This window comes from Cynocephalus volans, chromosome 2 (assembly GCF_027409185.1).
Source record: "Cynocephalus volans isolate mCynVol1 chromosome 2, mCynVol1.pri, whole genome shotgun sequence".
In the NCBI taxonomy this organism is placed as follows: domain Eukaryota; kingdom Metazoa; phylum Chordata; class Mammalia; order Dermoptera; family Cynocephalidae; genus Cynocephalus; species Cynocephalus volans.
In genome coordinates this window covers 195,913-216,860 of record NC_084461.1, presented here as the reverse complement: position 1 = coordinate 216,860, position 20,948 = coordinate 195,913, and the positions used below count along the sequence as shown (strand labels likewise).

Here is a 20,948-nt window from a genome sequence, read left to right as displayed (position 1 = left end):
CGCCCGGGGCGGGGGTTGTGGGGGCGCCGCGCCTGCGCATAGCGGACCCGCGGACGGCAGAGCTGAGGGACGCAGTGGCCTCCGCGCTCCCGCTCGAGGTAGGCGCCGTGGTGGTTCCTCGGCCTTTCCGGGACTGAGGGGGTGGGAAGGTCCAGGAGGCAGGGAGTGGGGTTCGAGAGCCGGCGGCCGCGCTCCTCGTCAGAGCCAACCTTCTGAAGACCTCGCTCTGCCGGAAGTGGACGGCGGGAAGGACCCCCAAGCCGCGTCCCGGTCCTAGGGCCGGGGCCGGCGGGAGCGGCTGAGGGAGTCGCGTTCCCCGCGTTGGGGCCGGCTGCAGGGAGCGGGCGTCGGGACCGCGCGGCTCCCCTGTTGCTTGGGCCGCCGGGGAGCTCAGAGCCTTTTGGGGTCAGCTTTAAAAGGTGTTAGGTTCCTTTGGTTTACGTGCCTTTCTGCTTACCCGGATTTTACCTCTGGTTGGGATAGTATTTTTATTTTTCTATTGTGTGTATTTTTGTAAGTATTTGAAATCTTTTGCGGAGTGACGTGGCATGGAAAATAAACCAATAATCTTAAGTAATTAATCATATTTTCTGCTTTTTCACATAAGATTAAATTCTCGTGTACAATCTTTATGAACATAGTTTTGAATTATTAAGTTTACAATGAACCGTTCTCATTTTACTGGTATTTAGGTTGTTTCCAGTTTTTACTATTAGTAAATAAGGCCGTTAAAAAATACATTTGTGCACAAAGCTTTACCTTTATTTAAGATTATTTCCTTAGGCTATATCCCCAGAAGTGGATTTTAGTGGCTTGGAAGGAATAATCATAATACAGTACTTCCTAGACGTTTTTTGAAAGTTACACAGTCTTAGCGCTTTCTAAATTAGGTATCTACCTAGTTTTTTAATTCTTTGGTTACCACAAACTTCTATTATGTTCTGAGCCATATTTTCTTGGCACATCTTTATTACACATCACTTTATTTCTTTAGGTGTTAAATATTTATTGAAAAACCCATTAAAATTTCTCAAAAATAGGATTCCTTGTTTCTTACGTATCCCTTGATTAACAGTATATTTTGTAATCTGTGTATTTGTGGTGGTCACCTGTAAACAAGCTGAAAGCTCTGGTGACTGTAGTTTGTGGAAACGCCCAGCTAGTGCAGGTGCATAGTGGATTTAGTAAATTCATATTAACAGCAGCCCCTATCCCGCCCCCGTTCCATAGACTCCCTACTCTCTAACCTAGTGCAGGTGCTTAGTCGATTAGTTAGTTGATGTTAACAGTGGCTCCCCGCCTGCCCCCTCGCCACACACGCCCATCCTGAAGCAGTTTTCACCCTCCTTGCCTGTCTCAACCTCTTCTTGCTGCTCACCTGACCTTTGCCTTCTATCTCTGCCTGTTAAGATGCTGCTCATTCTTCAAAACCTAGCTTGTAGGAAACAATGTGTCCAGTGTGTGCCCACTTTTGAGTTGATTATATATCTTCATATACAACCCTCAAGGTTCTCCCGGAGAAACAACTGTAGGAATTCAGATAGGGAGATTGGTTTATTATAAGGAATTGACTTAAAGATTCAAATGCTAATCTCATCCAGGAACATCCTCACAGACACAACCAGAAGTATTGTTTAACCAAGTATCTGGGCACCTCATGGTGAAGTGAAATTGACATGAAATTAACCATCACAACAAACATAATGTTTAAACACATTCACACTAGAGAACTTAACCTCATTCTACCTGTATTTCAGTCATTTGAGACTTGTCTCCCACTCTAGATTGTGAGTTGCTTTCAGCTAAGGTCTTGTTTTTTTCCTTTGTGGAATCTCATGGGGCTCAGTGCTGTGCAGCACATAGCTGGAGCTGAAAAAATTCTCTTGAATTAAAAAAAAAAATGATTTATATAATCCATGTAGATGATGTAATTTTGACAGATGTGTCTTATTTCTTTTATATGGCTAATGTTTTTATCCTTTACTTCAAGGTATATCTTCATGAATAACTTAAATGATCCCCCAAATTGGAATATCCGGCCTAATTCCAGGGCTGATGGGGGTGATGGAAGCAGGTGGAATTATGCCCTGTTGGTTCCAATGCTGGGATTGGCAGCTTTTCGTAAGTCATGGTTTTCCTAACATTTGTGTTCTCTAGGCTGAGAGTGTGGCATCCTGCTGAGGGAGGAGCAAGTGTGGGAACCTGAAGACCGTGGCTAGGGACCTGACAGAACAGCCTGATTTTATCTCACACAGTAAATCTTGGGCAAATTAGTCAACCTTTCTAAGCCTTAGATTACCTGTCTGTGGCAGATGGCTGATCATACTTGCACATTGTGGTGATTAAATAAGTATTTAGAAGCCTTTTGTGTGGAGTGGGTTTTAATAACTGTTAGCTCCCTTTCAAGGTTTCACTGCTGTGAAGGGGACTGCCTTGCTTCCGTTGCCCTCGTGAGGACTGATAGGGAAAAACAGGCATAAAGGATAAACAATTTGGGATGTATGTTTAATGTTTAGGAAATCAGTCTTGGGGAGACTTCATCCACGAAACCACTGCTCAGCCTGGCCGGAAATCCTGTCTAGTTTGATCTGACTTGGCACCACTATGGGCACTTACCAGTCACATGCAGACTTACAACCTTCCAGCCCTTGGCTTAGGTCCTCTCCACATGATCAGTGCACTAATGTTAAGGAGTTATTTTGTTTTTCTTCACATCCTGTGATTCTGGGTTGTCACTTAAGAATATGAGAAACTGAATAGTGAAATGAAGAAAAGCAAAAGCTGCCCTCTATTTGTAGCGATACTTTTTATGTGGTAGTTTTTTATGTGTCTAAAGTCAACACGGGTTTACTGTAGATTCAATGGAGGCTGAGAGGAGTAGGTGATATTTATAATTTAGGGATTGGCACTGGGCCTGCTTTTTGGTGAAAGACTGGCTAATCCAACTCCTGCCCGAGGGGTTGTCATTTAAAAGCTCACTCACCTGCAGTCTGGCAAAGCACCACTTAACACTTGGAAAGGCTGCTGTGGCCTGTGGCTAGGAAGATGAATTTCCACATCAGCAAGTGGATGAAAAGGCTTAATATTACTCTTACTAATATAATAGTTAATTGGCTTTGAGGCTCAGAGAGGCCCTGAAATGACTTTCATTTTCCATTTTTCTGTCTCTTCTTTAGCTTTGATAGCCTTCCGTAATCACTTTCACTTTGGAAATTCTTGCCTTCCCTTGGTTTTCTTGCTTAGGTAATGTGACCAGAGATAACTTTTAATTTTGCATTCTTATGAGGATTCTCCAAAAACATGTTAGTAAGTTTTTGAGAAGTTATATTGCTACATGTGGGTATTAACCAGCCCCCAAGTATAGTCTAGAAGTAAAGTAGAAGATAAATGAATACTGATAAACACAATTGATTGATTAATTTGTGGATGAGAAGCTAGTTTATCCTGATTATTTAAATTGCTAGATCTTATAACTTTTAACGTAACATAGAGATTAGTATAATTGTACCTGCCTGAAAGAACAATCTCTGAGGGAAATTCTTACTCTGAGTAGCTCCCCTGGGAGAATGTTCAGTACTGCAGCCCTTCTGGAAGCTTCTGCCTCTTCTCTATGCCTCTTCTGTCGTCCTATTTCTCCCACTTTTCTCTCAATCTTTCTGTTTCTTCCTCCCCTCTCTCTCCATGCTTTCTCCACTTTGCATTCTCTTACCTCCTCTTTTCTCCCCAGTCCTAGAAAACACACAGTCTTAGAGCTGGAAGGGATTGGTAAGAGTTTATTTAGTCCAACTCAATTTCTTTTAATTAAGCTTTTTTATTTTGAAATCGTTGTAGATCACCTGCACTTGTAGTAAATAATAGAGAGAGCCCGTATTCCCTTTACTTGCTTTCCCCCTTTAGTAACATCTTGCAAAACTATAATACAACGTCACAACCGAGATACTGACATTGACAGTCAGGATGAACATTTCCATCATGAGGAAGATCCCGCATGCTACCCTTTTCTAGCCATACCTCCCTCCTGACTCCCCTCCAACACTAATCTGTTCTCTGTCTCTATCGTTTTATCATTCCAAGAAATGTAAGAGAAATGGAATCATACAATATTATAACCTTTGGGGTTGGCTTTTTTCACTCAGCATGATCCCCTGCGAGCCATGCACGTTGTTGCTGTGTCAGTAACTCAGATCATTTGTACTGCCAAGTGGTGCTTCATAGTGTGAATGTATCAGTGTGTTTCAGCATTCTCCCATTGAAGGAAATCTGGGTCGTTTCCAGTTTTTGACCACAACAAATAAAGCTGTTATAAACATTCTTGTACAGGTTTTTGTGTAAACATGTTTCATTTTTCTGGGTTAAATGCCCAGAAGTGCGGTTGCTGTCTGTCATGGTCGTTCCACATTTAGTCTCGTGAGAATGTGCCAAAATGTTTTCTCAAGTGGCTATACCACTCTGCATTCTCAGCAGTAAGGTGTGAGTGTTCTGATTCTTCAGCTTCCTTGCCAGCATTTGGGGTTGTCACTGCCGCTTCTGTTTTACCTATTCTTATGAGATGTATCGTGATAGCTCATTGTGGTTTTAATTTGCTTTTCCTTGATGGCTAATGATGTTCAGCATCTTTTCACGTGCTTATTTGCCATTGGTATGTCCTCTTCCAACAAATGTCTGTTTGTGTCTTTTGGCCATTTTCTAATTGGATTGTTTTTTTTTTTAAGTGTTGAGTTTTGAGAGTTTATAATATATTCAAGATTCTAGTCTTCATTGGACATGTGGTTTGCAAATATCTTCTTGCACTCTATAGCTTGCCTTATTATTCTCTTAACAGGGTCTTTTGCAGAGTAAATTTTAATTTGGTGAAGTGCAGTTTATCATTTTTTCCTTTTATGGATCCTGCTTTTCATCCCAAGTCTAAGAACTTTTTGCCTAGCCCTAGATCCTGAGGAGACTCTCCTATGTTTTTTCCTAAAGTTTTAGTTTTATATTTAGGTCCATGATCCATTTTGAGTTAATTTTGCACAATGTCTGTGACTTTGGTTTTGTTCCTTCCTTCCAGTTTGTTTGCCTTTTATTCCTTTCCTTGCCTATTGCGCTGGCTAGAACTTCCAGGAACTCTGTGGAATCGTTTTTGATCTTAAGGCGAAAGCATCCAGTCTTTCACCAGTAAATACAATGTGAACTATAAGTTTTTTGTAGATGCTTTTTATCAAGTGAAGGAAGTTCCCCTTTATTCCTATTTTTCATGAATAGTATTGAATTTTGTCAAATTTTTTTTGTATCAATTAATATGATCATGTGATTTTTCTTCTTTAGTCTAATGATATGTTGGATTATATTGATTGAATTTCAAATACTGAACCAGTCTTACATCACTGGAATAATTCTTACTTGGTCATGCTGTATAATTCTTTTTATATATTGTACAATTATATCTGCTAATATTTTGTTAAGGATTTTTGTGGCTGTGTTCATAAGGGATATATTGAGTATTTCATCTCTTTGGCAGGGTTCTTCTCCATACTTGTCCCATCATCCATTTTTTTAATTTCAGTTACTGTATTTTTCAGTTCTAAAATTTCCATTTGGTTCTTCTTTATATTTTCTTTGCTTAGACTATCACGGTAGCTGCTTTAAAATCATTGTCAGATAATGTTAACATTTCTCGTCTCGGTATTGGCATTTATTGATTATCATTTTTCGTTCAGCTTGAGTTCTTTTTGATCCTTGGTGTGACGAGTAATTTTTGATTGAAATCTGGACATTTGGGGTATTTTTTTTTAAATGAGACTCTGGTTTTTTTACCTGCTGTCTCAGCTGGCTTTCTTGGACTGCACTCTGGCAGAGGAGCAGTGGTGTTGCCTCCTACTGGCAGGTGGGGTGGAAGCTCAGGCTTCCCACAGCTGCTGGCCCCTGTTGACACCTGAGGGGGAGGGTAGGAAATCCAGCTCCCCCTGGGCCTGCAGATACTCCCTGGCTGGGAGAAGAGGAAGTACCTTGTTACTGCTCTCCACTGGCCGCTTCTGACACCACCCTTGGGGGGGTGGGGGACGGGGTCAATTGTAGCCACGTTCCCCCGGCTCAGCCTTGCCCATATGGGTGGAGGTGGGGCCGCAGTTTTTTTTAGTTTTATTTGGCTGGAGTAGTGTGGTTGTGTAAAAGTTTTCTGTCTGGCCCCGTCCAGGCTCTTTAGCCTGAGAGAACAGACTTTTTGTTGGGGCTTTTTAAATAAAAATCTGTGCCCGTTAACATTTCTTGTTGCCTGCTTCTTCAGCTCCAAATCTGGGATCTTTGAGGCAAGGGACCTGCCACCATGCTGTTCCTGGTGTCCCAAGGACCCCAGCCAGTCTGTCGTCTTCTCTCTACCTTCAGAGACGTCTCGTTTTTGTTTTATGAATGCTGTCCAGGGTTTTTAGGTGTAGTTAGCAGTGAGCATAGGGAAGACTACATCTCAGCAGCAGGTGTCTCCGCTCTTATTTTCTATGCCTTCTGAAACTAAGGCTCGGAAAAGCTGTGTCTGCCCAAAGTCATGAGACGAGCTTCTGTCACACCAGAATTAAGGTTTTTCTGATTTCCAGTCTACTGGACTGCACTGTACTCCACAAAGCTCCCTGGTAATCTCACCTGGCATGGCTACCTATCCCTGTCTCTGTCCCACCTCTTTCGGAGCCCAACCAAAAACTTCTCGATAATTACAGCCTATATGATGTGGTCTCAGGTTTAATTATAGGTGTCATCAGTCTCCAGTTTTTTCATGTGTCATTTTTGTTACTTTAGTGAGACTGCACCCAGATTATAGCAGGGAGCTATGATTTAGTCCTGTCATCTAGTCCTAGCTGTAATCTGAAAACCTGTTTCTGTTCTCCCTCCTTTACCATCTGCCCCACTCCTCCCAGCCCCACCTCTAATCCTCCATACCACCAGAGCATGATGTCAAATCAGATTACTCCATTTCTTTTCTTCGGGAAAAATTCTTTAGGAACTCCTGTGGCTGCAAAATAAATTCCTTGTCAGAGTCTTTCAGGGCTTCTGTTGTTTAGCATCTGCTGCCTTCTCCAGAGTCTGCTCTAGCTTCTCCTTCAGTGTCAGCCCTGCTCTCAGGCATGTCTGGCCCCAGGGAGCACTCTGCTCCCAGGACACATGATGCTCTCCCCTGCGCTGTCCATTGTACCTAGAGTGGCCTTTCCTACCTGCTCCTACTCAGCCTCCCGGACTTTGTCCACATTTGCCCCTTTCATGAAGCCTTCCTTCACTCCCCCCTTTCCTTCCTTCCTCTCCTCTCCAACCTCTCAGTGCTGATTAAGTCATTTGGTAACTTGCTTCTTTCCTGGTTAGCTCCCCTGTCTGAACTTTGTGGCAAAGGGAGGAGGTAAAGATGTTGTGCTTTCGAGTTTGAGTTGTCACCTGAAGTGGGACTAGAAGCCATTTTAGTTGGGGAAGGATGAGTTTGGTTTTATGCTGATAGAATTCAGGTGCAACAGCACCTCCAAGTAAAAATGGCTCTCAGGCATATGGAGATGTGCTGTAGTGGTGTTGTTCCCACAGAGGCAATTGTTGCTGTCATGGACCTGGGAATAAAGAATCGAGTGGCAAGGCCACCACCTTGGGGGTGAGGGGGCAGCAAAGTAGGAAGAGAACTGTTCCAGTTGGTGGGACTCCAGTGCTTCCAGAAGGATATGTACACTGCAGGGAGTCGAAGAGAGCGGGCAGCACAGGCAGAAGGGCCCGACTGCACGAGGGAACCCGCAACTGCTGCTCTTGGTTGCTTCTGGGCCTTGGGCTTTAAAAATTTGCTGAATAGTTCTTCTGTTTTCCGGGGGACTCAAGTCCATGCTGCTTTGAGTATGTACAGGCTCAATATATCATTTTGAAAAACTAGGACTTAGCATAGAGTTATCCCAGCACTTATTAAATTATTGAGCAATAGCCTCAGCTCAGAACATGGTGGATGCCCTATACCAGTGAAAGTATCCCTACGTTGCCTTTTGTTTTATTTTTGAAACATGCCAAACGCTTACTGTTAGTGGGATGGGGAGAGAGCTGGAAACTCCATCCAGAATCAGATTCCTGCTGGCCGGCAGGCTTGGTGGTGCATCAGGTCCTTGGGGCCTAGATTTCTCCGTGCAGCAGAGGACTGAGGCCCAGCTGCTCCTCAGTATGGGGGACAGAGCGGGCAGTGCCCACCCCAGTCTCCCACTCTACCCCTCCATGTTTGTGAGATTCCAGTGTTCTCCAGTTTGGGGAAAGAAACCAAACCATGTCTTGAGGGTAACTTTTTAACCTACCTTATTTTTATGTGCCCCTGTCAGAACATAAGCAAACACCTGGAACTTAAGCTGTTTACTCGAAAAAAACAGGCAAAGCTAAACACAACTTCTGTAAGAACCTGGCCAACAATGTTTGAAGCCTACCCATATTAAGTTTTTAAATCTTGCCATTAGTACATGGGAGCACTGGGACCAGAGTAGGCAAATGGTGGCAGGCCTGAGAATAAAAGAAAGCAGTGGTAGATTTTGTCAACCATAAAAAATTGGAAGATTGAAAAGGGAACTCCATTGTAGTCTGGCCATGCTTGTCTTTTGGGCACCCAGTCCCTGTCTGATTTTAAGATAAGAACTTTGACTATTATATATTTTCATATAAAATGTTATCTTCTTGGTGCTTCTGAGGTCTTTAGCTTTTATTGAAATGCTATCCTTAGTTGCTTTGTTTTCTTAAGATTATGGAACTTCAGGGCTGAGCCCGTGGCGCACTGGTAGCGTGCTGCGCTAGCAGCGCGGCGACGCTCCCGCCGCCGCGGGTTCGGATCCTATATAAGGATGACCGGTGCACTCCCTGGCTGAGCGCTGGTCACGGGAAAAAAAAAAAAAAAAAAAAAAAAAAGATTATGGAACTTCAGCTCTAACTTTTAATTGTGTTTTTCTCCCCCATTTATTCATGTCAGGTTGGATTTGGTCAAGGGAGTCCCAGAAAGAAATAGAAAGAGAGAGAGAAGCGTACCGTCAGAGGACGGCTGCTTTCCAGCGGGATCTCGAAGCCAGGTACCATGCCACAATCTCGGAAAATCGGCGTGCCGTGGCTCAGTTGTCTTTAGAACTTGAAAAGGAACAAAATAGAACAAGTAGTTATCGAGAAGCTCTTATCTCACAGGGGCGCAAGTTGATAGAAGAAAAGAGGCTTCTGGAACAAGAGCGGGCTCAGGTAATGCAAGAAAAAAGACAGCTTCAGCCTTTGAGGAGTGCGTATCTGAGCTGCTTGGAAAAGGAAGAAGACTGGCAGAGGAGAGCCAGGCTTGTGCTGAAGGAGTTCGAAGACGCTCTCACAGAAAGACAAAGAATCTACTGCAGTCTGTTTCTTCCTCGCAACAAGCGGCTGGAGATAGAGAAGAACTTACTGGTGCGAGCTTCCGTTGACCCAGTTGCTGCCGACCTCGAGATGGTCGCTGGCTTAACCGACATATTTAAGCATGATACGTATTGTGGTGATGTCTGGAATACCAACAAGCGCCAAAATGGAAGACTCGTGTGGCTCTATCTCAAATATTGGGAACTAATTGTCCAACTGAAAAAGTTTGAGAGAGTAGAGAAAAGCATACTAGAAAAGTAAGACAAGGACGAAGTAAAGCTGCTTTTAATGACTCGAGGCCAGACTGACCTTGTGGCATTCTGAGTTAGCCGATGTCTTCTCCACTTCAGTGCTACCTGTGTTGTGGCCACATGTAGCCACCTTTCAGCAGCGACCTTCCACCCCACCACCCCCTGTGAGCAGAGATAGTGAGGCCGGAGACTAAGGGTTTCCTCCTGGATGCTCTGCAGCTGTTAAGGGTGCAGTTTCTCAGAAGCATTCTTTAAGATGCCAATATTTTAGTAAACCTTATATTTTAGCTTCAGGGTAGAAATTGTTTTCAAGAAAGTTAAATACAATATTGATCCTCACCATAAGTAATTTTCTGTCTGTTTCTATTACTCCCTAAATAAATTGTTTTCTCCTTGAATTATTTTTCTATCTCCCCAAAATACATTTAGCAGTTGTCAGGTAATGTGTAGAACTGCACAACAGGGGCCGACCCTGTGGCTCACTTGGGAGAGTGCGGCGCTGGGAGCGCAGCGATGCTCCCGCCGCGGGCTTGGATCCTATATAGGGATGGCCCATGCGCTCACTGGCTGAGCGCGGTGCGGGCGACACCAAGCCACACCAAGCCAAGGGTTACGATCCCCCTACCGGTCACAAAAAAAAAGAACTGCACAACAGATAATAATAGAAAGTAGTAATATTATGTTATTAGGGTTTTATATTATTTGGAAGATTTCTTGCACCCTGTATAGGAAAAAAGAAACCAAGTGTTTCATGTATCCACTTGATAGCCTGATATATGTCTAGAATTTGGCTTGTGTCTGTATTCAGTAAGCACATATTATTTATTAGCAATGATATATAATCAAATGTATATGCCATTTAAAAGTAATAATGCCACTTTGTATGAATTTCACGCTTTACAAAATGTTATTACCTGTGTTTTCTCAATATTTCTCACAACCTGAAAGGTAGACAGACACTTATTACCCCATTTACACATAGCTAATAATGAGTCAAACCTTTGTACATGTTCACTCATGTAGTCCTCACCCCAATCCTGAGGTAAGTGCTATTTTTATCCTCTGGGTGGGGGTCCCAAGGCCACTCCCAGGTTCCATGACCTGCTGGGAGATCTCACAGGAGTTTGTGTACACTGTGCTGCTTGTTGTGACTGTGACTTGTCACAGTGAAAGGACACAGAGCAAAACCAGCAAAGAGAGAAGGCACGTGGGGTGAGGTCCAGCATTCTCCCCCAGTGCAGTCATGTGGGACCCTAAACTCCCAGGAACAAGCTGTGGCAGCAAGTGTGAAATGTTGTCTACCAGAGACGCTCACTGGAGACTCAGCACTCAGGATTTTTATTGAGGGCTGGTCACCTGATACCCTTTGCCTGGCACATACCGCAATTCCAGACTCCCAGAAGGAAAGCAGAGGTTTAGTGTAGTCCATATTGTTTGCACAGTTTAGACACAGTGAGACGCTCTTAGTGGTTAATGTTGCTGGGAATCCTCCCAAAATCCAAGTTCCCAGAGGTCAGCCAAGGGCCAGCCTTGTAAGTGGGCCTTTGAAAGGACACAATCTCAGGCCTGCTGTATGAGCTCTTCCACACATCCTCATTTTACAGATGAGGGAACTGGAACTGAGCTGCAAACGCTAACTGCCCAAGGTCGCACAGGTGGGAATGCTGGCGCCAGTATGGGCCCAGGCGCTTTGCCTCCAGAACCTGTAGTAACCTGTAGCATGAGGTTATTTGACAGACAGTAGCCAAAGCGGGGATGGGAGCAAGGATGCCCATCTGCTCCCCGTGTTCTTCCACCCTCCTGTTATATAGGAAATAAAAAACTATTCAAAACTCTAAGCTTATAGAAAACTCAAGCTCAATTATAGACAATCATCATTAGAACTACTGTTTGTGGTACACACTGTCTTATATAATTCATATTTACATGTGATTCTAAATCCTCAGCACCCTTGTAGCGACAACCAAGCTGGCTCACCTGAAGCAAGTTGTCCATAACATGCTGAGCCTCAGCTCCAGCTCCAGGCTTGTGGCCCCTACGCTCTGCTCAGCACAGTTTGACACTTTTCTTCTTCAGTGGCTACATGTAATGTCTGCTTTCTGCTGTATTGCCATCACTTTATCTGAGAAAAAATCATTTCTTTATGCAAATCTGGACTAAGACATTTTCTCTAGTTATTTGTATTTCCTGGAGTATTGCACCCTTGCTTAAAGGGCGGTACAGGTTCTAGTCCTTGTCATCCCATGGACTTGCCATGTGCCTTTGCATAAACCACTATTGCTTTTCTCTTGTGTTGGTCTGTAATAGGAGGAAAATAGGATCAGCTGTTTTGTAGATGAATTTTGAGGCAAATATTTTAAGTGTGAATTGTTAATTCTTATCCTAATCGCTAATATTGTCCAACATGCTCCCAGCCTAGCTTCCTTTGACATTGAGATAAATATGTTCAGGTCACTCAATTCAATTTAGATGCTGGCCCAGTACTGCAAAGTTAGTAAGATAAGTTTTCTGCAGGAGATTGTATTAGGACATGTTTGTGTTTGCAGGGCTGTCTCCCATCAGCAAGTTTGTATAATTTGATGCTATCCATCTTTTAAAAGTTGTTATTGTTAGGTCTGAAATATTTATAAAATGCTGTGGCCATTTTACAGTCAAATGGATAAATGGAAATTATAGTGGAATATTATTCAACCAAAGTTTAAAATTGCAAAAAAGAATAGGAATCCAAGTGTTTGATGTGTGTGCAGCATTTGTTGTGTCTTTAGAGTAAAACGTTTGTCCTGCCGCTTTCCTGGAAGTTGCCTTAAGTGTAAAACCCAAAGCCAGCAAGGCGAGGGGAACCCTCCAGAGCAAAGGAGTCTGAGCTCTAGGAGGCCCTGGTGGGGCAAGTCCAGGTCACTGGGGGACACCTCGTCTTCAACAGGCGGGCAAGAGGAGGGCTCAAGGGAGGAAAAGGAGTGATTCCTTGGTAATCTTTGCTTTTAATTGATTTGGGGATACCAAATTATTGTGTATGAGGTTGCAGTGGCTTAAAAGTAAGGACTTTTGGGGGGAAGTGTTCAGATTTTGCTTTTTAATTTTGTTGTCTTCAGGCTGCTTTGCTTTGGGATGCAATTAAAAGGCACAGTGACTGACCAGAACATTCTGAGAAACAGGCAGTAACTGTATGTCCTTCTAGTTAGCCCATTTGGTGGATAAGCCTCCTTCCCCTTTGCTAAGTGCACAGGCAAAGGTATGCCGTTCTTATGTACCTTTCATATCTATGTATGTGAGCATGTGCGTGTGCGTGTATGTATGTGTACAGGCTGGCAGATACAGTGTTGACTTTATGATGACAAGAAAATAATTCTGCAAACTTGAACCAGTGAGGTGATGTTATGACAGAGAAAACTTCAGCAAAGGGCCTGTATGTTCTTTAAAAGAGAAGTTTTTTCTAATTACAGTGTGTAACTATTTTTGTGTTGGATTATTTAAAAGTCTGATTGCTTAATAGTTTACTAAGATCATCTTTTAAAGTAAGGGGAAGGGAGAAAAGGGCTTTCTGGTTGCTTTTGCTGTCTTGATATCATTACTAAAAGCAGATCTGTACAGTAAGCATGCTGCACCTGAAAAGAGGAAGCTGCAGGTTGTGTTCCAGTCACAGCACTGCTTCTTTCTCCAGCATCTTGCATGGCCCTGTGCTGTGCTGAGAGGTGCTTGGGTGCCAATATCATGGACACCTGCTGAGGCTTGATGGGGACCTCGCTGCTGCACAGATAGGCTGGGCTTGCTCCACCTGCCGTGATCTGTGTGCGTTTGTGGGTTGAGGCCAAAAGTGCTCCTCTCACCGTTCTAGATTTGACAAATTAGTCACCATGTTTCTCTATCAGTTAGGAGTCTGGCTGTAAACAGCAGAGACCAGTTCAAGCTAACTTAGTTAAAAGGAGGACTTGTTTTAGCGCTATCTCATGGAACCTCAGGGCAAGAATGGAGAATGCAGGTCAGACTTCTAGAAAAACCAGAAATGGCAAATAAAGAGCTATTGAACCTCACAGTAAGTTTCTGTCTCATGTCTCTGCATAGCTGTTCAGTCTCCTATCCCCACAGACTGGCTTCTCGGCCATGTGCCGAAGAAAGGGCCGCACCCCGCAGCACCTGAACTGCATCATGCCTGCCCCTGCTTCGTCCTGCAGCTACGTCTGGGAGCCATGGACTTATGTAGTCTGTAGCATTTGAACAGAGGGAGCAGTGAGAGTCAAGGATCGTGGAGTGTGTGGCTTTTCTTAACTTCATAGGAAATCTTGAGAAAAGAAAACAAGGTCAACCATCCACCCTGTGCATGCTGTGGAAGCCAGAGGCTCTGTGGCAGCTTGGAAGGAAGCACTCATCCCCCAGACCCTCTGACAGGTCAAGGGTTTTGCTGTCAGGTGACAGGACCTCAAAGGAGCCTGAATGCTTAGCATAGCAGGTCTCAGGTCCAAGTTGGCTTCAAGAAGAGAGCTGGGTTCAGAGGCTTGATGGGGACGTTTGGTGGGTGAGCCTGAGAGTTGGAGCCCCAGATTCCTGGGAGCCCTTCGTGCTGGCATAGGGAGCCCCCTTCCCCCATTGGTGGAGAGGCCCTGCCTTGCCTGGAGATCCTGCAGAGACCTCAAGCAATGCCCCGCTCTTTATTATCTGCTGGTGTCGTCAGGCCCCACCCATGTGGGGAGGTCAAGTCCGCCAGGAGAGGGTGCAGGGCTGGCAGAACCTGGGTGGGGGGGTCCTGGGAGAGGAAGGAGTAACAGAAGAGAGGCTGGTTGGGCAGGAAGTCCTGCATTGGTGCTCATAGACATCTCTGTATCTGTTGTTCTGGCAAGGACATGGAACCAAGCCCATCCCTGCTGGGAGGTGCCTGGAAGCTGGCAGGTGTCCGACCCTGGGAGTGGAGTGCTGGAGCCTCCTGCAGTGGAAGGCAGGGTGGGCTGGGTACCCTGCTCATGAGGGCTCTGGCACAGTGGCATGGCTCAGCGTAGCCAGGGCTGTCCCTGCACAGTGGGGCCATGGACCCAAGTCCAGGCTGATGGGGCTGTGCACAGAGGCAGGTGGTGGGGATGACTGACGGGCAACCACAGAGCCTCCACCTCAGGGCTGCCGCAATGCTGGCGGATAATGGGATCCAGGATGTAGTGGATTACAGCTGACTCTAGTGTGGCTCGATTCATACAGTGATCAGAGAGTGAGGGCTGGTGGTGGTCAGAGCAGCAGCTGATGTCCCAGGGCTCTGGCCATGTCCATCACTTAGAGGGCCCACTGGTTTATGGATATCTCCTCAGTCTGGGAGTGTGTCACTGGGGAGAACCCCCACATTTCTTCCTGACCTGCAGAACAAGAGTCATTAAGGCAGGAAGGACCAAGTGGAAGCCTGCAGGATGGCCAGCAGGAAGCAAGGCTGTGTTCCTGGAGGAGCTGCTCAGTTCATGCCACACAGAAGATGGAAGGGATGCAAAGCCAGCGGCTCACCTCATGTTGTGGGTGGTGGTCCCCTGGTCCCCATGTGTCCCTGTGCCACTCACCCGTCTGGCCCTGGAAGGACCAGGTGGGCGGGTGATAGTGGATACCCACAGCTTCACCAGGAGTAGCTCCAACAGCAGCTGCCACGTGTATTTGCTGGTTTGGATTGCACTCATCTGCTGAGTGTGTTTTCCTTAATTCCCACAATTTTACTTTCTGCATTTGAGAACTGCGATGCTCATGGGCCCTGGTAGGCACGGATGTGTGACCGCTGCCACGTGACCACAGACTTATAAAGCCACAGGGTTGGGCAGGTGTGACAAAAATCCATCAGGTACTGAAATGGCACATGCAGGATCACGACAGCAGTTCCAGAGAGCAAGTAAAGCACATGAACGGGGACAGGCATGTGAGGCACAGGCTTGGAGGGGAGCTGTCAAAACATCTGCCGTCAGCGTATTCCAGCTGTGCACCAGCAGGCTCCCATGTGCCCCTGCCCCTCTCACAGCCATGGGTCACTGCAGATTCCCCGGGCTCTGCTCAGTCATGCGCTGGGCTCAGCCAGGTGACACCAGGTGCGACTGGTTAGCTGTAACCTAGTGGCCGAGTCTGTAATCGAGAAAATTCAGACACCTAAAACAGAAGCTTGTCTGCTCTGTAGAGTTAGCAATGAATTATTTTAAAATGTTGCTCTGTGCCTTCTCTCTTCCCTAGAACAGTTGCAATGCCAAGCTCATGGACCTGAAAGATGATTCCAGCATGATGCGTCTGAGGAGACACTGCTGAGGACGTAGGGAACGATTAAGGGACACAGAGGAAGCAGGGGGTACATGTGGAGACCCAGAAGGAGGGTCATCCCCCTCCTCAGCAAGCAGACCCCTGTGACGCCTCTCATGAGGGGGACCCAGAGCTGGGGACTTGTAGCCTGGGACAGACCTGGGGGAGCCAGCCACTTGGCAGGGCTGCACGGTGCTTGCAGTTCTGGGTCTGAGGAGGATTGGACCACACCGAGTATTCATCTCTGTCTTGAGAAAACGTTTTATTTTCAGACTCTTAGGTCCTTTTAAAATTTCTGAATTGCACTGAAATAAACACTGCATCTGAGTGAGACACACTTCTGTTTTATTAGCATTTAAGCGTTGTAATAGCCCTTTGTACAAAGCCGGTCTTGGTGGAGACCAAGTCCAGATGCGTTTTGCAGATGGTTATGAGCTTCTCAAGGTGCTCGCTGAGTTCCAGGCCGCAAGTTAACCTGGAAGAGCTCCCCTCGAACCCCGCAGGGAGCCCCAGCTGTTCAGAAGGGAATAAAACACTTGGAGTGGGGGCTCTCCTCCAGGGCCCGGACGCCCTGGCCCAGGCGACCCTCCAGCCAGGGCCCTTTTGCTCCCCCTAGGATGCTCCTCATGGTCCTCCGGGCAAAGCAAAGCGAGAACAGAAGCCACTGACAACCCCCGGCTGTGGTCCACCAAACAGACCTTGTCTCGCTGGTGTCAGTGTCACAGACCAGACGTGTCCCCCTGCTGCTTCTCATTTTAATTTTACATTTTTAGCCTTTTCTTGCTTTGTTGTTTATTTATGGGCTGCTGCTCATTTTGTGCAGTTTTCAGTGACAGGGTCTCTCACTTGCTCCCCTCACTGCCTGCGTCTGTGGTGCCCGCACCCTCCGTGGCCATGACAGCTGCTGCTTCTGTGCCCTCTGCTGTGGTGGTGGAAGCTTCTGCTGCCTCTCTCCTGGTGTGTGGGGCTCTATCATCGCACTCGTGGGTACACCTACGATCCTCACTAAGTCATGCTGTGAGTTGTGACGCTGGGCACTCGGCCAGGGCCCACTGCTGGCACAACCCGAGGCCTACTCCATCTGCTTCAGCACCCTGGAAAAGTTTTCTAGAGCAGTTCTGAACGCTTGCAGCAGGAAAGCGCCAAGCTCATTGCTCGTTTCTTGAATGTCTGGGTCAAAACTTCCAAAAAGGGGCGTGGAGGCCTGGATGTCCTCACGGTTGGCCTGCAGCAGCACGGCCCGCAGCTCCTCAGCAATCGTGTCGTATTTCTGCTGGTCGAACTTGGACATGGCCAGCTCGTCCTGGGGGTAGGCAGTGCCCTCAGGGTAGCAGTCCTTGGGCACCGGGAACTCAATGCACCGCAGTGCAGGGAGCTCGCAGAGCGCAGTGAAGAGGCGCCGGAGGGCACGGCTGGACAGAGGGTTCCCCAGAAACTTGAACTCCTGGAGCTGGTGACAGGGGCTCAGGGCCAGGATCATCATGTTGACGTGGCCGTCTGCGATGCCGCACTCCTCCAGGGTCAGGACCTTCAGCGTCTGGGCAGCCTGGCTCAGCAGCCTGAAGAAGGTCGAGGGGTACAGGCTGACTAGGTTGTGTCCACTGAGGTCCAGCACCTCCAGGTGGGCAGCGTGAGCACAGTCTGCCAGGAAGGCCATGTCCACATGGTTCAGGGCACAGTTGGCCAGGTCCAGCACTCGCAGCGGGGTCCTTAGGGGGCTGCAGGGCAGGGAGAACAGCATAGGATGAGGGTCTGGGGAAGGAGTGGGAGGTAAGGTGGACGGTGGACAGTCCGTTCACGTGGCCGAATCCAGCCCATGCCTGCTGCCACACAGCCTGCAAGCTTAGTGGTTGATATTTCTGAATAGTTAGAAAAATCAAGGGAGGTATAGCAGTTTGTGACATGTGGAAGTTACATGAAATTCAAGTGTGAGTTCCCACAGAGACAGTTTCACTTGGGCGCAGCCTTGCTCATGGCTCACTGTCGCCTGTGGCTGCTTAAGCAGGCCCTGCGCATGGGGCCTGGACCTGTCCTCAGTGCCTAAAATGGTGTCTGTTTTCTCAGCAACACCTTTTGTGTGCACAGGAAAGCTCCGCACACAGCCCGTTGAGAGCGTCACTCTGAAAGCTTGCTGCAGGGCACTGGCATGATGGTGTGAGTTAGCAAGAAATAAAACATTGCCTCAGCCGACAGAGCAGAAGCCCATGTGCTCTAGAGCTGTGAAAGCCTTGGAGCCATCTGGTCCAGCTTGGAATCTCATCGTTGGTGTAGGGCGGACAGAGTCAGGAAATGGGCAGCCAGGGTCAGACCTGCTCTGGCCCGGCACTCTCTAGACACATCTTCGGAATAGCGTCGCACCTGGAGCTTGTGAGACCCCAACATTCTTGGCCCCCCTACACCCAGGGATGTGCTCACTGTCCTTGCTGAGCAAGGGGGACATCACTGGACCCTGCTCTCTGTCCCTCCCTTCCTCCTGCTGGGCTGCCTCTCCCTCTCACCCACCACACCTGGACTCACCTATGTATGCGTCTTGCCTGCCCCTGCCTGCCTGAGAACCTGTGGCCAGGCCAGCCCCCTCTGCACGAGCCACCTTGATCTCTTCACAGCAGAGCTGCTGAGAAGGAGACACTGCTGGCTCCCGTCACTGTGAGGATGCAGGAGCCGTGGAGAGACCACATGGTGGGAGCTGGAGAGGCAGCCCTGAGCCCGCTGGCCCTGACCTGAGCTAATACGTGTGTTTAAGCCACCAGGTGTTGGGGAAATTTCTTTTACAACAATAGGTAACTAACTCAAAATGATGGTCACTTGTGTTTTGTTTATTTGCTGGTTAGTACACTCTTTCACTTGTTAACTAACACAGAGTTCCCTCCGTGTCTCGGATCACACACCCCAGCTGCTTCTTTCCTAGTGGCTCTGGCTCAGGGTCACCTCAACCCTAAAGCTGTCCCTCTCCTGCTGCTCTGGCCTGGCGTGGCTGGGTGTGGCCATGCAGGTAAGTCACTGCCTCTCCAGCCCACCTGTCCAGGGACCCCTGGGATGCCCAGGCCCCACCCACTGCCCAGGCAACTGAGGGCTCACCTGAGCAGTCTCTGGATCTTCCCAGTCAGTGTGGAGAAGGCCACGCTCAGCTCCGTGAGCTGGGTCATCTGGCTGAGCTCCCAGGCAATGGAGGAGAGGAGGGTGTCCTCGCCATCAGGCATCAGGGCACAAGTGGGGGGTGCTTCAAAGGCCTTGGTGGGCAGGGTGAGCGAGGCCAGCTGGGGGAAGCCCACCTGGGCCAGCAGCTGCAGCACATGGCCGGCATGTAGCCGGACGTTGTGCACCACCTCGAGCTTGCGCAGTGTGCCTGGCCCGGCCAGACGCAGCACCTGCAGCAGCTGGCCCCAGCTCAGGCTGTCTGCACGGAAGGTGGGGCAGCGCAGCTGAAGAGGGGCTGGGCCCACCGGCTGCAGGGCCTGCACCACCACCTCAAAGTTGCCCTCGGTGACAAAGAGGTCGGCCAGGACTTCGACGGGGTGCCCAGCTGCGTGGGGCTGTGCCTGCAGCTCACAGCAGGCCCTGGCCAGCAGGTCCGTACGGCCCCACCTGCCCAGGGCCTGGCCACAAGGGCACTGCTGCTCCTGCACGTCTCGGAGGCCTGTGAGGTCGGCCACCCGCAGCCGCCGGCTCCTGCCCCGCAGTACGTAGTCTGCGAGGCCATGCACGCAGGCCTCCAGGCAGGCCCTGCAGGCCCGGTCACACAGGTCCATGGGGTGGTCTGCGCTCGGCCCCAGCAGCATGCCCAGCCGGAACTCCTCCAGTGGCCAGTGGCCCAGCACAGCACGGGTCACCTCTGTCTGCTCCAGTAGGTAGCTGGCTTTGAACAGCAGCGGGTACAGGGTGTGGGCCACACTGTCCAGGCTCTGCTGGGCGAGCTGGGGGTGGGACACTAAAGATTCAGCAGAAAGGAAGCGGAGCGACTGCATTGCACCCTCGGCCCAAGCAGGACAGCACTCTCCCCTTGCGATTCCCCTCAAGGCCTGTGCCCTTTACACCTATTCTTAGCCGCAGCTGCTGTGAGTCACTTGCCTGTGGGCAGAAAGTGGCAGCAGCCTCGTGGTCATCTGACTACTGTTTTGGTCCGGGGCGCCTGTCTGACCGTGACCGCAGCGGTGTCTGTCCAGGAGCCAGCCTGTCCTTGTGGCACCTGGCTGGTGAAGGCGGAGCTGCTTGGCTCTCTGGGTCGTCCCACAGTCAGAGGAGCAGAGAAGGAGGTCAGGCCCCTGCCCACGCTCTGGGGCTAATGGGAGTCACCTTTTCACAGCTGCCTTTGGGGGCCTGAGTCCCACCCTCTGCCTCCATCTGGGCGTCAGGATGTGGGGCCAGGAACTAGGTGACAGCACCTGGATGCCCGCCCCATGAGGCACCCACTGCTCTGTTCCTTCCCTGTGCCTTCCTCCTACCCCAGGAGCGGCCAGGCTGTGGCCTCCCCACGTTCCACAGGAGGGACAGAGGGCAAGGGGGTAGCTCCCTCCTGATCCTCAGTTTCCTCGCTGCAATCCCAGGACCACATGGCAGGTACTGCTGCAGGTAAACGGGCACACCTGGGGGCTGTGGGCCTCACCACCGTGGGGCACCCGACCCTGCACTGGGCACTGACTGTGTCGAGCGACTGTGGAGAGGCTGGACTCTGCCCTCCCCCAGCACCGCCTGGCACGCTCGGCTCCCGGGCCCTGGGGTGTGTTGGGTCTGGGGGGTCCTGGCAGAGACAGAGGGAGAGAGAGAGACAGGCAAGAGGAGCGGGGAAGGAGGCCCGCCCAGCCCTACCGTCTGACCCTCCTGGCCACTCCCTCTGAGCCTGAGCAGGGCCTCTCCCCGTGGGGTGGGGATTTCGCCCGTGGGGTGGATCCCAGCCCTGTGGGGCAGGCAGGGCTCGAGCGTGAGGAGGCGCTGGGACTTCGCCCTGACATTACTCCACAGGCACGGCCACCTTTGGCCGGCTGATGTGGACATGGACATGGACCAGGGCAGACCCAGAGCTGCCGTCCCTCAGCCACAGGCACCCGCTCCCTTCGCGAGGCACAGCCCAGGCCCAAGGCTGGTCTCCAGGACCAAAAAAGAGCATCTCGAGGATGT

At 48.9% G+C, this 20,948-nt stretch overlaps 2 protein-coding genes across 2 annotated transcripts; one reads left to right on the top strand and one right to left on the bottom strand.

The window, feature by feature from the left end:
• Positions 1-17: 17 nt before the first annotated feature.
• On the top strand, positions 18-9,932 carry CCDC127 (coiled-coil domain containing 127). The gene is made up of 3 exons (XM_063085459.1): positions 18-98; positions 1,991-2,121; positions 8,936-9,932. Exons 2-3 carry the CDS (start codon positions 2,001-2,003, stop codon positions 9,595-9,597), a joined length of 783 nt encoding a protein of 260 aa, XP_062941529.1. The 5' UTR covers positions 18-98; positions 1,991-2,000; the 3' UTR covers positions 9,598-9,932.
• Positions 9,933-10,043: 111 nt separating this feature from the next.
• On the bottom strand, positions 10,044-19,850 carry LRRC14B (leucine rich repeat containing 14B). Its single transcript, XM_063085457.1, has 2 exons — positions 18,912-19,850; positions 10,044-17,551 (listed from the first exon to the last, which is right to left on the bottom strand). The coding sequence occupies exons 1-2, from the start codon at positions 19,796-19,798 to the stop codon at positions 16,906-16,908; spliced, it is 1,533 nt and encodes a 510-aa protein (XP_062941527.1). The 5' UTR covers positions 19,799-19,850; the 3' UTR covers positions 10,044-16,905.
• Positions 19,851-20,948: the final 1,098 nt, after the last annotated feature.